The following is a 16,612-nucleotide window of genomic DNA, read 5'->3' on the forward strand; positions in this document are numbered from 1 at the left end:
CTTATGTTGCACCTTGATTCTAATTCTGCTAATAACATGTTGCTTGTAAATTGGCCCAGGCATCGAAAATTGCATCCCAAGCGTCCAAAAATTTGATTGTATCAATGCTTTCATAAAAATTGCTTTTCATAAAAGCAGAATGTTGCAAAGCACTTTATAGTTAATGCAGTTCAAGTGTATTTTAAATTACCATATAGACGAATGCACAGCATCCAGTTTGAGAAGCCCCATGAATCAAAACGAGGGGTAAATGCAATGGATTTTTTTTTAGTTCATGGGATTTGGACATTGTAATAGGCAATGCTGATACTACTTGACCATCCCAAAGTACACTCAACAGAGGAGGCTGTTAAAAGTCAACCGTACTGATAAGTGAAAAGTTGCGTTTAAGCAAGATTTCACTTTTTTGAAGAGTCATCTTAAGTTTGGGGAGTGGTGTATGAGCCATAGGTTTTCTATGTAGATTTAAAATAAACAAGTGGAGGTTCTAATTGTGTTGGAAGGAACTGCAGATGCTGGTTTATACTGAAGATGTCACAAAATGCTGGAGTAACTCAGCGGGTCAGGCAGTATTTGGAGAAAAGGAATAGATGTTTCTTGTTGGAACCCTTCTTCAGACTGGAACCCTTCTGCAGTCTGAAGAAGGGTTTGGACCCAAAACGTCACCTATTAGTTTTCTCCACCGATGCTGCCTGACCCGCTGAGTTACTCCAGCATTTTGTCTATCAGATGTTCTAAATTGTTATTATAATTTAAACCATTCCTGATGGTGAAATTTCAAATATGGGATACATATCTGTTAATCTTCTGAAGAGCCAAATGTGAAATGATTCTGTTTCAGAAATGGATTCTATAAATGCCTGAGCTCTGGGAAAGGACGGGGAGTAGATAGACTTTTTCCAAGGAGCTGGCATTACATAATGGGGCTGCTGTTTGATTTTAAATGCGAATGTAGCAAATTTTGTTTAATTACGCTAATTCCATGCATTCACTTTATCTTGCAGAGTTCCCATTATTCCAGCCATTCTACCCCATTCAGAGTGTTGTTCCTTCGTTTTGTGGCCTTTGTCTGTTGTGCTGTCTTGGTTGCCATGGCGATTTATGGATCAGATGCTTCACGTGAAGTCTCAAACACCGCTACTGAAATGCCTGCACCTGATCAGCTACCACGTCCGTCCAATAGCAGCAACCGAACCAATTCTCCAGAGCACGATGCCGTCCTGAATGTCCCCGCCTGGCAAGAGCTGCTGGAGATGGTGCCAGAGGAAATGGTGATCAACCTGCAAGCTGCATGGGACTACGGGAAGAAGAACCAAATGGTCGTTGTTACCACTGGATTCGTTGCTTGCCTATTGGCTGTACTTCTGGCTGGACGTATAAGGCGAGTCAAATTCCTTTTTCGTCGTTCTTTTCTCTATCTCAGACACGTACATCAGCTATGATTATGATCAACTATAATGGCAGAATAGACTAATTGGGCTGAATAGCCTAATTCTGCTCCTATCACTTATGAACATTGAAAACCGCCCACATTTGTTGTCTTAAACAGAGTGGCTAGCTAAGCTATTTGGTTTTCATACAACATGAAAACGGGCCTTCAGCCTATCGTGTCAGCGCCGACCAGCAATCCCCTTACACCAACACTTTTCTACACATGGGACAATTTACGGTAGCCAATTAACCTACAAACCTGTACATCTTTGGAGTGTGGGAGGAAACCGGAGCACCCGAGGAAAACCCATGGGGTCACAGGGAGAACATACAAACTGTACAGACAGCACCCATTATCAGGATCTAACCTGGGTCTCTGGTGCTGTTAGGCAGCAACTTTACCACTGGACCACCATGTGCCCATTTTCCTATTCATCCACCCATTCACCTGTGAAGGTGTGGGCATGTGTGAAAAATCTATGCATTGATTTGTCAAAACCTGTTGAGGATAAGTTGAGGATAAGTTGAGGATAAAGTTGAGGATACTAGGTAACAAGGTAGCTATATCCTAAATTCCCTTGGGCTACAGCAAACATCCCATTTGATCAATCAGCAGATGTTTTGTCCCATTTGACGAGGGAAATCCGGTTTAGACGAAGGATGGATGAGGAAAAAGTGGTTATCTGAGGAGCACATTTTCCTGGAAAAACTATAAATAGGTCAGGGAGAGGTGATGAGTGTGGGGGGGAAGAGGTGACATGAGAAATAGTACATTGTGTTGGGGGAATTGAACACCTGATCAATAATTTTGTACAATTAATTTTATTCTGTTCCCTTACCATGAACAGCAGGATTTGTACAGGTGTTTTACTTGTACTTCAAATCTAGGCATTGTTGAAAAGCCCAGTATTAACTAATCCCTATTTTTCTTCAAGATGGTGGTATCACCGCCTTGTATCACTACACTCAACGTGGTGTAGAAGAGAATTTTGAAACTGCTTAGACAAAAATAATTTGCTGGCAAATGGAGAATATTTACATGCAGAACAATATATTGAAATTCGATGGATGATTATTCGGGGATGTCACCTTTAGTTGCTGTTTCACATTCTGCCAATTGGTCAAAATATGTGCTGCGACAGCAAGATGGCTCCTATTTGAGAAACAATTCAAGGACCAAGCCAGAGCCTTGCAAATCTTGATTCCTAATAATGGACACCAGAAAGGTCTCGACCCGAAACATCACACATTCCTTCTATCCTGAGATGCTGCCTGTCCCGCTGAGTTGCTCCAGCATTTTGAGTCTATAATGGGCACTCGTTGGCAGGAATTGAAGTGTGGAGGATAGAGCACTTAGTTGCCCAGCACACTTGATTTGACTATTGATAATTCCAGTGTCTTGGCGACCGTGGCTCATAATTCTGCTATAGCTCACTTGCAGCACTAAATTGCAAAGCACCATTATCTGTTATAACTTTTTGAAAGAGCCATTCTATTAATCTCATTCCTTTTGCTGCACAGATCTGGAAATTGCCCTATTATGCAACTAATTCTCTTTGGGAAAAATTGCAATTAAATTTGTTTTCATCATTACCTTTTCAATGATGCACCTCCAATCTTTTCCCCTTTAGATTTTATAGCAAATAGCAAATTTCCAGATATCGCTGGAGAGTGTACGGTGGTTGCTAAGACTGTTCTTTTTTTTGGCAAAAAAATGATGGGAGATTTAGCTGACATGCGAACATCTATGCTAATGAAGAGAGACTACTGAATAAAGTGGATTTCTATCCACAAGCCATAGATTTAAGGTAATAAGCAAATGGACCGTATGAAAGATGAGGCTTGGTTTTACACAAAAAACGATGACCTGGAATTACACCTAGAAAAACTGGTGAGAGCAGATACTGAGCTTAAAGTTGTTTTTTTAATGAAACTGGAAGGTCTCTCCCTGCCAGTTCTCATAAGTTCTTAAGCCATAGTACCAGAATCAGGCCATTCGGCCCATCGAGTCTACTCTGGTATTTAATAATGGCTGGTTTATCTTTCCCTTTCAACCCCTTTCTCCTGACGACTATTTGTCTGTTTTTTCTATCTGTTATGCTGCTGAAAGTAAGAGTTTCATTGTTCCGTTTTGGAACATGTGACAATAAAATACACTTGACTCCATTAACCTTTGACACCCTTATTAATCAAGTACCTGTCAATCTCCACTTTAAAAATAACCCAAGACTTGGCCTCCACAACCTTCTGTGGCAACAAATTCCACAGATTCACCACCCTTTGGCTTAAGAAATTCCTCCATCTCCATTCTAAAGGTACATCCTTTTATTCTGAGACTATGGCGTCTGGTCCTAGACTCTCCCACTAGTGGAAACATCCTCTCCACGTCCACTCTATCCAGATGTTTGATTATACGGCAAGTTTCTGTGAGATCCTCCGCCTCATCCTTCTAAACTCTAGCGAGTACAGGCTCCGAGCCATCATACGTTAACCCAATCATCCCTGGGATTATTTTCATGAACGTCCTCTGGACCCCTCCAATGCTGGTACATCCCTCCTCAGATAAGGGGCCCAACACTGTTTCACAATACTCCAAATACGGTCTGACCAATGCCTTATAGCCTAAGCATTACATCCCTGTGATTGCATCTGCCACTTCTGTGTCCATTCTCACAACCTGTCCAAGTCCTTCTACAGACTCCTTGGTTCCACTACCTGCATCTCCGGTTCCTCGCTCCCCTCCATTGAGTCTGTCCAAAGCAAGCGCTGTCTGCGGAGGGCGCTCAGCATCGCCAAGGACTGCTCTCACCCCAACCATGGACTGTTTACCCTCCTACCATCCGGGAGGCGCTACAGGTCTCTCCGTTGCCGAACCAGCAGGTCGAGGAACAGCTTCTTTCTGGAGGGCTGTCACTCTACTCAACAACGTACCTCGGTGACTGCCAATCACCATCCCCCCCCCCCCCCCCCCCCCCCCCCCCCCCCCCCGGACACTTATTATTATTTATTCAAATCGTTTGCTATGTCGCTCTTCAAGGGAGATGCTAAATGCATTTCGTTGTCTCTGTACTGTACACTGACAATGACAATTAAATTGAATCTGAATCTGAATCTGCATGATTATCATAATGCTATATGGTTTTGATTTGCTGGTACCAAAGTGGAGGGTGCAGAGTGATAGTCAACCTCCCAGCTAGCTTCATCTTTTGTGTTATGTTTAATTGTTATATGCACTGAGACTGAAACAACAAAACTCCTGCTGCAGCTTTGCCAGCACATTAAATGCGACAACAGAACAAATAAATATGCAATACGTTATCAGTTATATTAGATAAACCAAACTGTAATAGTGCAAAACAAAATATGCAGTGTAACCTCAGCTAACAAAGCCTAGAGCAGTTTGATACTGAAGCAAGGCTGTGGTTAGGGTTGTACAGGGTTGTTCAAGAAGCTGTTCTTGAAGCTGAAGGTAAGGCTCTTAGGCTTTCTCGGTTTCTTCCCGATGATAGCAGCTCGTTGAAAGTGTGACCAGGGAGGTGTGTGCTTTGATATTAGCTGCCTCTTTGAGGCCGAGCTTACTGTAGATCCCTTTGGTGGGGAGGTCAATGCACCATGATGGAACGGGCAATGCCACCACTTTCTGCAACTGCTTTTGTTACCAAACCATGCCATGATGTAAACAGTCAATGTGCTCTCCACCTAGATGTTTGCCTGTTACAGTATTTAGTGTCATGCTGAACCACTGACAGAGGTGCCAGTGAGCTTTCTTTGTGATTGTTGCATCGTACTGGGCCCAGGGCGGGTGAGGATGTGCAGGCCTGGGAACTTAAAGCTGTTGATTCTCTCCACTGTTGTCCTGCCAGTGAAGGCAAGTTCATGGCCCCTGAGCTTTCCCTTCATGAAGTCATCAATCAGCACCTTGGTTTTGCTAACAATGGGAGCAAGATTTTTCTCCCAATAATGTAGACAGGTACCTCACTGTGCTCATTTGGACACTTCAATTGCAACTTTCAGTTGATGCAAACTAGTTTGTGAAATGTTGTATCTCTTAACCCTTGTTTGGAATATTGTTTTAATGTATTTCATTTTCTTTCCCCCTCCCTCCCCACCCCCATCAAATTCCCTTAGGCTGCGGAGAATTGATGCAGTGGCTTCCATTCTCTGGCTGGTGGTGATCAGTGTGTATTTGGTGGAGAATTACCTGCAGACCGATGTTCCTGGCTGGCTTGACACTTTGAAATTCAGTACCACCTCCCTGTGTTGCGTAGTGGGATTCACTGCAACCGTCGCTACCCGGAAGTCAACTGCTCATCGGCAATACAGGGCACGAAGGTCAGAATCTGAACAGTGAACGGTGGCGGCATATGAACTCTTGTGTGAATGATTCTGTCCTTACACAGTGGAATGCTGTTTCTTATCTCGCTTTCCCAGCATTTGGTTGTCTCCTAAGGAATTTAAAGTTACAGCATCATTTTGTGACCTGTGTGAGCTGGACTTGCGCCAATGTGCTCTTTTCAGGCTAACTGTAATGAACACAAATTCGTAAAGCAGTAATTCAAATTTCATAATTTTTTAATTGGAATATTTAGCCTGGTTAATGGTCATCAATTTATTTGAGGGCCTTCAATTAATCTTTTAGCATGCATAATCAACACTCTAATTGGCATAATTGTTTAAATCGTTAATTGTGCACGTTGATAGCAAAAAGGAGGCATGGTTTTAAGAAAAAGTATAATGCTCTATTTGTTAGGTCAGGTAGACCTTCCAATGGTAGTTAGTGAGCCCTGATCCATCTTAGGATTCCTGCAGCCCTAAAGACCAACTGTTTAAGCACAAGCTTCCTTGTTAATGATCTAATCTCCTTAATCAAAATGAATTCAGTTGATGCTTTTTCATTATATGCTCCCATCAGAATTTGTTGAGTATTTTGTTTACTCTGGTTTGGATTCCCAACCCCCCCGCTTTAGAGTGGGACAGTTAATTGGCCCTTTACCATAATTTGGGAACTGCTCTATATATGTTTCAGCATGACCATTGGGACAAGCAGTTAAACTAACTGGTATTATCAATTTTGAGAACGCGGAAATTCCTTGCTAGTTGTCGGGAGGTGTCACTGAATTAAGGAATTAAGGAAAATTATGCCCAAGCTGTTGGTGAATGTAACTGAGCTATTTAATAATGTACCACACAATCACCATTGTAGGAGATGTAGGAAATGTGGTTTGTGGAAGTGGCCAGAATTAGAAGACTGCAGAGATGAGCTGTAGAGTCATAGAGTGATACAGTGTGAAAACAGGCCCTTCGGCTCAACTTGCCCACACAGCATGTCCCAACTACATTAGTCCCACCTGCTTGCGCTTAGTCCATATCCCTCCAAACCTGACCTATCCATGTACCTGTCTAACTTTATTTAAACGTTGGGTTAGTCCCAGCCTCAACTACCTCCTCTGAATTCTAGTGCAGGAGGAGGATTCAGATGGGGAACGGCATGTCCATTATGGGCACCTTGATCATATTAGTTAAAAACTTACCTTTGGAGTTCCTGAAGCTAAATGTTTTCTGTTAAATTATTCAAAGATGTTAGTTTAAACAGAGCAATTAAAACTGCATAGTTGGATAAACTGCATAAAACTGGATAGTTTTTAATTGATAAGTTGAGAAATTGTTATCACTTTCCAGCCTTAAGTAAGAATAAATCACTGCTCAAAAGGCACGGGTCAACACATTGGAATTATGACATCTTGTGGCCGTTATCTGCAAATGCATATTCTTTAAAGTTCTTTATTTAATTTCTATCAAATTGTCATAAGCATAAGAAAACAAGAGTGTGCTTAATGGTTCTGTATTTTACAAGTGTCTGCAACTGTTCCAGCTCTTCAAAGTTGTAACTCAGTCACGAATATTGCTGATTTATTATCTGCATTCATTTTTTGAAATGAAAATTAAAAGAGAGTTCTTTTGTTCTCTCCCATATAGAAACTCGCAATAATGATGGACCTCCTTTTTGAAAGGCTAGGAATACTAAAGTTCTCACTGAACATGTTCAACAGAGGCGCTAATCCCAATTTTAACCTCTTGTGCTACTTTGTGCTTGACTCTTCAGTTTCATGATATTGCCTCAGATCCAATCTACCCTTTTCCTGCCACACCTGTAGCACTAAAACCTTCCTGGCGAATGTGATTTGGCTTTGGTTCATTCTCCAGAATCATGTCATCTCCCCGACCCAGCCTCAGGATAAAAAGAAAGTATGTTGAAAGATAACATATTGAAGTTTGATTTTCTTAGAAGTACAATCAGCCTAATTTAGGTCTGGAAAAAATGATTGCTGTTTCTTTAAAAGAAAAACTTTGCATTCTTGGCTTTATACTAGTGAGTGGGTGATTTGATGGCTTTGTTTTACATACATTGTATTGTAAAATAAAATTACTATTTGTAAGCTGGTTGTATTGCAAATGACTGGGAAGACAATAGAATTAATCGTAAAAGTCACCTTTCGTGCATGAATTTGGAAGATGGTGTAATATTAAAGTGTTGCTATCGCTCAGGTGTCATCATATCACCTGTCACTAGTTCAAAATTCTTTATCTCTTGCAGATGCTACTTTCATAGAGTGGTTTCTTCCCTTTTTTGAATGCTGAATGGCTGGTATTTAAATAGCCAGTAATTATATCTTCTTGTGTAATATTGCACCCCACTAGCTACAATTTGGGTTGCATTTAAATTATGTAATGTCACTGGCTTTTTTCGTAACTTTGTCACATAATGTGTATTTCAATATTTAGACCAAGATGTATTTAAAAAATAATGTGTGCAATTTTTGTTACTCACTAATGGTGTCAATTTTAAATTTTCACATAATTTCTTTTAATGCACTAAAATCGTCTGATTCATTGTAAAGGTTTTCTAATTTTGAATTGTATTCATAGTCATAGAGTGATACAGTGTGGAAACGGGCCCTTCAGCAAACCGGCCGACAATGTCCCAGCTACACTCGTCCCATTTTGCCAGCGCCTGGTCCATATCCGTCCAAACCTGTCCTATCCATGTACCTGTCCGACTGTTTCTTAAACGATGGGATAGTCTCAGCCTCAACTACCTCCTCTGGCAGCTTGTTCCATATACCAACCACCGTTTGTGTAAAAAAGTTAAGCCTCGGATTCCTATTAAATCTTTTCCCCTTCACCTTGAACCAATGTCCTCTGGGAATATCTTTTATTCCAAGAAGGAGATTAAAATAATTCATCTTTTGAAATATTCTGAAATATTATCTTTATTTTATTTGAAACGTCTCAGCATTCAAAAGGGTATACACCTGTTTGACTTCATCTGTCTTTATTGCCATTTTTACATTTAATCATTTATAAATGATTTGCTTAAATTTGAAGGCCTTGTAGCCTTTTTCTTCAAATCTTATTCTCTTTCTTTGAACCATTACAACATTTAAAGTGAATATTTTGTTCCAGTTTAATCAGTACAAGTTTGGCTTGTTGGCAAGTAGTATTATGTAATATGTAGTAGAAGTGAAGCTTCTAGGTTTATATGTAGTGTGCTTTCAATAAATTGTCTTTTCAATCAATGAATATATTCCATTCTTATGTGCTGTTACCATTCATCTCCAAATTGCAACCATTCACACCATTACAGTAACTGCTCATTTAGAGAGATGCCATCGGCTTGTTGGCTAAGACATATTTCTCTATAGTTTTTCTAATTTATAAATGCTTTCAGGGTGGCTCTTTAGATCTTTGAGAATTGAAAGGCTTGAAGTGGATGTAGAATTGTAGAGGCTGGGAAGATCCAACTCCCTACAACATAATTTATCAAAATTAATTGCTGACCGGGTCCGACAATGTAAAACCAACTCTTCAGAACGCAGGTAGTAGTGTCGGATCAAAAGCTGTAACTTGGAATCTTAATTACAGAACAAGTTCCATATACCTTTAAGAGAAGAGTTGAAGTGCTTGATTCAAATATATTTACATATATCTTCAAATCTCCAATTTAGTTGCTGACAATTTTCCCGTTGCATTTTATTGGAGATTTAAAAGCTATTTAATATACCATTTATCATTTAACTACATTTAAATATAGTTGGAAAATGTATTGGCGCTGTTTGAAATTTAAAAAAATGTGTAAACATTGCAGTATAAAGCAGGAGTCAAGTCTAATGTAGTCTAAAGCAGGAGTCAAATGTATTTACAGTTTCTCTGGCAATTTGGCTGCAGTCAACTGCAGTATATAAAATACTAATACAGAATATAGCTACGAACTAACATATCAGATGGCAATGTTACTGCAGTACTATGTAATTTCAACCTGATAAGATGTTAAATGATAAGCTTACAGTCTATGCAATGTAAAAATATCACATTGCAATATTTAGCTTTGTGTTAATGTAAAATGGAACTGTTGCAGTGATTTGCTATTAATCTAATGTGATGAGCATTTTACTCGTGCTCTGAATTTAAAGTGTTCATCCAGGTTAATATCCTATTGCACCTCCAGAATCAAGTACATTTATTACACTGCTGTCATACAGACTTTGTTCATTACCAGCAGCACTCCTTGCCTATTGCAGTCCACTGCGATCACAGTCCACTGCGATCACAGTTGCACATTATTGAAAGATATAGGTACAGCAATCTGAGTTGCAGTTGAGCTGATGAATGCTGTAGATGACAGATTCAACCAGAATTCACTTGTATGTGGACGCATCTTTATCATATTGTCCAAGTTGTCGATTTAGAGTAAACTACAGTAACCCAGATGAATTTGTGGGTCAGTGCGAGATCTTAACATCCCTTGATAGCAATGAACTAATCTTGTTGATCAGGAGACCGTCGATAAGCTCCCAGAGAACATAGATGGTTTTTCGAAAGATGTTTGACAGATTAGATCCATTGTCATGTTTGATCTTTGAAAATTAAAAAAAATAATTGCACCACATATTGCTAGTTGGAATATAATTGTGGAGCAGCTTTCTGACTTCTGTTCTTGCGCTCGAGATTACTGAAGCTGTTAGCGAGTGCAAGGGTTTTAAAATCTATTACTTGGAACACAAAGTTTAGTGTCGATTGGCCTAGTTCCTGTGATATTCTTGAGGGAAGCTCAGTATGTGACTGATATTCTTTTAAAACCTCTTTAAATCCTTTGGATCTTGATCTGTCTTTTTAACCATTGATCTTTCTGTTTGTCGGCTCATTCAGTGCTTATGTGGTATTTTATTTCTTTGTACACACTGGTTCAGTAATTGCTTGCATCTGCTAACCTGATTTCTCCATAGGCAGTTAGCCCCCGGGACCATTCAGAAATTAGCAGGGAGCTGTCAAGATTTTAGCATGTGGAAGATGAATGGGCACCCAGTAAAGCACATGAACAGTCGAGTCCAGAGACATACAAGAAAAAGAATGGATGAGTAACTCGGCAGAGCTCTGGCATTCAGACGAGGTGGTAGATGGCAGCTTTTGCCAAGTGAAGGTGATGGGTTAGCAGCTCTGTTCAGGATCATATAGGGTATGACAACTGTATAGTTCAGAGATAGACACAAAGTGCTGGAATAACTCAGCAGGTCAGGCAGTATCTTTGGTGAAAATGGATGGGTGATGTTTCCCAGTCAGGACCCTTCAGGAATTTCGGTAGGAGATAGAACCAGGTTGTGTGGAGCTGGGGTACGATGAGATTGGAGGATGTGGAGGGCAGGTTGCCAGAAGTGATGAAATCAGGGATAATCCTGGAGATGATGAAGTTTGAAGATAATGGCGTTTGAAAAGGCTCTGGAACCAAGGGTGTTTTAGTTAATTGGTGGTGGACCTGTATTATCATTCCTTTAACATTAACCTTGCTCATCCATGTCAGCCATGCCAAGAAAAAAACATTGGATATAACTTAGAAATGGGAGTGTGGATTTTTCAAGAACATATGGTACCTGTGACCATATTCGGTGTCTGTTGGTCATCTAATAAAGCCATTTTCTAGTGGGCGTCAGACTATAAGTTGTACACTGCCATCAGGTATCAATAAAATTTCAATTTACGGCAAATTCAAGGGTAATTAATATTTGAAAATTCACCTTGCAACCCAACAGAATTACATTTCTATATTACTAAAACCCTCATCTTGTTTGTTCGTTTGTTTGCCCGGTTTGTATTTACGTTAAAACGGTACACGATAACACTACAATTTTTGGCCCACCTTATTCACCATTGTCCTGTGATGTACATTAAATGTTTTGTTCAGATTGATGGTATATTTTACAAGTTATTGACGTTTAAAACTTAAAAACATTAATAAAACAGCGCCCCAACTTGCCCTGCCCCCACTTGCCATCTTTACTTGACAGGCGTCACAAAGGACACCCCACGGGTCCTCAGCACGCGCGGCCTTTGCACAATTTCAGACCTCCATATTTTTTTTCCCATCACGAAATGCGACGCGACTGCTTCATGGGCAAGTTTCCTTCTATTTTAATTTCTGACCCCCTGGGCTGGGGTTTGAGCCAATGCGGGAACCGGGGGCGGGGAGAGGCCGCGCCAGGTACCCTTGGCCTCTCCATCCCCCTCCTCTGGCTCCAGGATGCTCGCTTCCCCCCCCCCCCCCCCCGATTAAGCTTACAATGAGGGAGGGGAGGGTGAATAAGGGGGAATGAGCAGTCCCTGTGCATTTGGGTGCTATGGAATATTGCGTCCGGGAACGGGTTGTATTTTGGTCATAATTTAAAACACTTGACTTTTATGACAGAAATTAAAATTTATGGTGATCTGTCGTGGAACAACCCCATTGAAGCAGATAACAGTGGTTACCCAGACTTTGTTGCTGGTTGTGAAGGGGCCCCCATAACAGTTCAAGTTTCAGTGCCCCAAAAATCTAGGTCTGCCACTGGCTGCTGGGGGTGGTGGTTGAGGCAGATACAATAGTGGTGCTAAAGAGAGTTTTGGGAAAAGCTTATGGATATGCAGGGAATGGAAGGATATGTGTTATATGCAGGTAGATAGGAGTTGGTATCATACTTGGATATTGTGAGCCAAAGGGCCTGTTCTGTGCTGCATAATTCTGTTTTACAACTTGCTGGCAGAGTCCTGGCAGCAAGTTCAAGACTTCAGCATTCATGCACGAGTCTCAAATTTGCAGATGATTGCTTACATGATTAAGTACCAGCTATTCACCTTGGGATTGCTGGCATTTCCCCGTAAACTCTGGTTCACTTCCAGTAGCTTGCTTAAAAGTTTGCATTAAGCCATGGTCTTGAGGTGGAGGGATAGTGGTGCCTCATTTATTTACATTCTGTGTTGTCATAAAAGCACCCTCTGTGACAGATATGAATACATGGAGCTCTGATCGTGGCTGCCTTCAGCAGAACATTACAGAACCAGAGATAATGTACAGTGCCTTTAAGTTCATAATTTAAGCATTGTATTTTGCCATTACTCTGACAATGGAGGAGGCCCAGGACAGAAAGGTCAGTGTGGGAGGGTGAAGTTAAAGTGTTTAGTAGCAGGGTCATCAGATAGGTTTAGGCATACTGAGCGGAGGTGTTCTGCGAAAAGATCTGCGCTTGGAAACGTCACACATTCCTTCTCTCCAGAGATGTTGCCTGTGCAACTTTTTGTGTCTATCTTCGGTTTAAACCAGCACCTGCAGTTTCTTCCCTCGCGTTGTATGTTACAGCTGTGCTGCGCAAGCATTCGGTAACCAACAAATACCAGCACTGTTGCACTGAAGAGAATTGTCTGCCTAAATCAACTTTTTAAAAAACAAAATGCATCAATACTTTGCCACCAATTCCATTTTCTTTAATCGATGAACAGATTCAGGCCAACCTTACATCTGATTTGAGACTCCAATTTATGCTGGAAGGATTATATCTTGAGGAACAGTACTTTGCCAAGATTTTAGTCGGTTTGTTGCGCTAATCTATTCAGGAATGAATCCTAGCTACAGATATACAATAGCAAAACACAAAGTGCTGGAGGAACTCAGCAAGTCAGGCAGCATCCGTGCGGGGAGCAGACAGATGAAGTTTCGGGATAGTGTAAGAAGGATCCTCGCCCAAAATGTCTGTCCACTCCCTCCACAGTTGCTGCCTGACCTGCTGAGTTTCACCAGCACTGTTTTGCTCAAGATTCCAGCATCTGCAGGTCCTTGTGTCTCCATATACAATCCTCACTTTAGGTAAATCAGAATAGATTGGAAGGAGCATAACATAATCTTGTTCTAATATATAAAAAAATAAAGTGTTGACTGGTTCAGAAAACGTATGTTAATCTCGAGCTCTTTTCAAAAACTGCATTGAGTAGCTTGACATGTTAAACCATCCCCTTGAGGGATTTGTGAAAGATTCAGGCAAGTCTGCATTATAAACCTGTAAATTGACGGACATAGAATTGACAGACATACTAGAATCTAGCAGTAGCTTCTATTTGAACGAGTGACAAATAAGGTTTTTCGCAACGAGTATCATCAGGCTGAAATCTACAACCCAAGGGAATAACGCAAATCTGACAATAATGATAAAGACATCAAATGCACATATGGATGAAAATTGTTCCATTCTTCCCACCGCTGCCCCCATCTTCCTTGTTCTTCTGGGAGGTAAACAGGCAGAGACATAGCTCTGGGTGCCAGAAGTGACAGCTTTAATCTTTCTAGGCTGGGCTTCAGGGCCTTGTTCTGGTTAAATCATTAACTGTGATTCTACACATGGACATCTATAAAACTATGTTCATACGTCCTTAAACATGGTTATGCCCATATATCGCACCTGATATTGGTGGCATGGTTGAAAAATGGTATTGCGTGTTGATTCAGTGGTCAGAAGTCTTGGGTTCGTTATCCCAATCCCGCTGCTTCATATCCAAATAGAAAATGTGTATACACACTTATGTAGTAAAACTTATGCAGTCGTCAGGCAAGATGTACAGAAGTGTGCAAATGCACACCTCCCGATTCGGGGACAGTTTCTTCCCAGCTGTGATCAGGCAACTGAAACATCCTATCAATATTTAGAGAGCAGTTCTGAGCTACCATCTACCTCAATGGAGACCCTCGGGCTATCTTTAATTGGACTTTACTCAAATTTATCTTGCACTAAACGTTTATTTAGCTTAGAGATACAATGCGGAAACAGGCCCTTTGGCCCACCAATTCCGTGCTGACCAGTGATGTCCGTACACCAGCACTATCCTACACACTCACGACAATTTACAATTCTTAACGAAGAAGCCAATTAACCGCAAACCCGTAACTTCTTGGTTTCTTGGTCCTCCAAAATATTCCAAATGGAATTTAAACTGGAGGTGGTGAAGGGAGGGCTTAAGCCAGAAAGGGTTATTGGGAAGAAAGAGCTACTTTAAATTTAGTTGCATCTGGTTGGGTAACTATAGTTGGGTGGAGATTATTCCATGCTTTAATTGTGCGGGGGAAGAACGAATTGCTGTACACATCTGTCTTTGTAGCTGGGATCACAAATTGGATCGAATGCCCTCATCTGCTCCTAATTGGTTTGGGTTTGGTGTAGGTCTTGTAGTCTATGTTGAGCTGACCATTTAACATTTTGTAAAAACAGGTCAAACGGTGAGCTTCACGTCTGTCTTGGAGAGGGTTCCACCCCAGAGAATTCAGAAGTTTGGTGACACTCGATTCTCTCTCATAGGTGTTAGTAACAAATCGAGCCGCCTGTCTTTGGACACGTTCGATGGAAGAAATGTTTTTATTTGTGTATGGGTCCCATGCTGCAACTGCGTAGTCCAAATGAGGTCTAACGAGGGTGAAGCATAGCTTCTCCTTGACAGAAGTTGAACAATGATGAAAGTTGCACACCTGTTGCTTTCATCGTACATCTGTACATTGGATGGCTCAATTGTAACCATGCATAGTCTTTCCACTGACTGGCTAGTACGCAACAAAAAGCTTTTCACTGTACCTCGGTACACATGACAAAAACGAAACTAATCGGACAATAGAACACTTGATTCCATTTTTGACCTTCTTGTGTATGGCGTGCACAGCCTAAAGTTGTAGGACAACTTGTTCTATTTGATCTTATTTGATTGTGCACGCCGGGTTGTTCGCATTCGTTGAAACAGGGCGGACCACGTGAAGGTTGCAATCTTCCACCCCATTCTATTTCTGACGAGTAATAAATCTGATGGATGCTTCAGAACATTACACTTTGTTATATTGTCTGAAGATCTTTGATGTGTTGATAATCCTCAACCTTGCTGATTGGTGTGCCAAGCTCAACACATACTTTGCATCCTTGCTTTGAAGCTAAAAAGCATTGTTGTTTATATTTGACTTTGTTTGCCAATTGTCCCTGCAGCTAGTTGCATTGGTTTTTGCATCTTCAAGATGTGTCTCGTGGGGGGAAATCTTCTGCAAACCACAAACCTCATTCTGCAGTGGTGGCACAGTTTCCACTGCTACTTAATGACTGTCCACGAACAAGTTGGTGTCCACTTGGCTGCCATTAAACAACCTGTCGCAAATGCTCTAATTCAATGGTACCATGGTACTTTATTGTCACATGTATCTAAGTACAGTGAAGGGAAAGAACTGCAGACGCTGGTTTAACTTGAAAGGTAGACACAAAAAGCTGGAGTAACTCAGCGGGATAGGCAGCATCTCTGGAGAGAAGGTATGGGTGACGTTTCGGGTTGAGACCCTTCTTCAGACTGATTGTTAAGATGTGGTCGTAGTCGGAGGGAAGGAGGAAACACCGAGGGGGAGCAGTGAGAGAGGATGTTGCTGAACTCTCGTCGGAGAAAGGTGGGGAACTACTTCAAAGTAGACATACCTTGAGATTTTGCAGTGGAGCGGACAAAATGTGTAGGCGTGAACTGCAGATACTAGTTTTAATCGAAGGTAGACACAAAATGTTGGCGTAACTCAACGGGACAGGCAGCATCTCCGGAGAGAAAGAATGTGTGGCGTTTCGGGTCGAGACCCTTCTTCAGACTAATGTTTGAAGAAGATCAGTCTGAAGAAGGGTCTCGACCCAAAACGTCACCCGTTCCCTCTCTCTAGAGATGCTGCCTGTCCCACTGAATTACTCCGGCATTTTGTGACTACCCAAGTACAGTGAAATTATTTTACTCACTTCATTGCCAATCCTACTATATACATTAGGGACAATAATACTAAGTACAAGAGTGTAAGACAGTAGACCACACTGAGTCTACACAA

General features: G+C 41.2%; 1 protein-coding gene across 3 annotated transcripts in view; it reads left to right on the plus strand.

Moving 5' to 3' along the window:
- Window positions 1-16,612, plus strand: part of tmem201 (transmembrane protein 201) — a 119,214-nt gene that overhangs the window by 37,070 nt on the left and 65,532 nt on the right. For 2 of the 3 annotated variants that reach the window (XM_055659623.1, XM_055659625.1), the window contains exons 5-6: window positions 1,005-1,381; window positions 5,560-5,763. In XM_055659623.1, the coding sequence (XP_055515598.1) occupies window positions 1,005-1,381; window positions 5,560-5,763 (581 nt within the window). Of the gene's footprint in view, window positions 1-1,004; window positions 1,382-5,559; window positions 5,764-7,407; window positions 9,009-16,612 lie in introns of those variants that run through there. The other variant, XM_055659626.1, reaches the window with a different exon arrangement.

This window comes from Leucoraja erinacea, chromosome 30, assembly GCF_028641065.1.
Source record: "Leucoraja erinacea ecotype New England chromosome 30, Leri_hhj_1, whole genome shotgun sequence".
NCBI classification, from domain to species: domain Eukaryota; kingdom Metazoa; phylum Chordata; class Chondrichthyes; order Rajiformes; family Rajidae; genus Leucoraja; species Leucoraja erinaceus.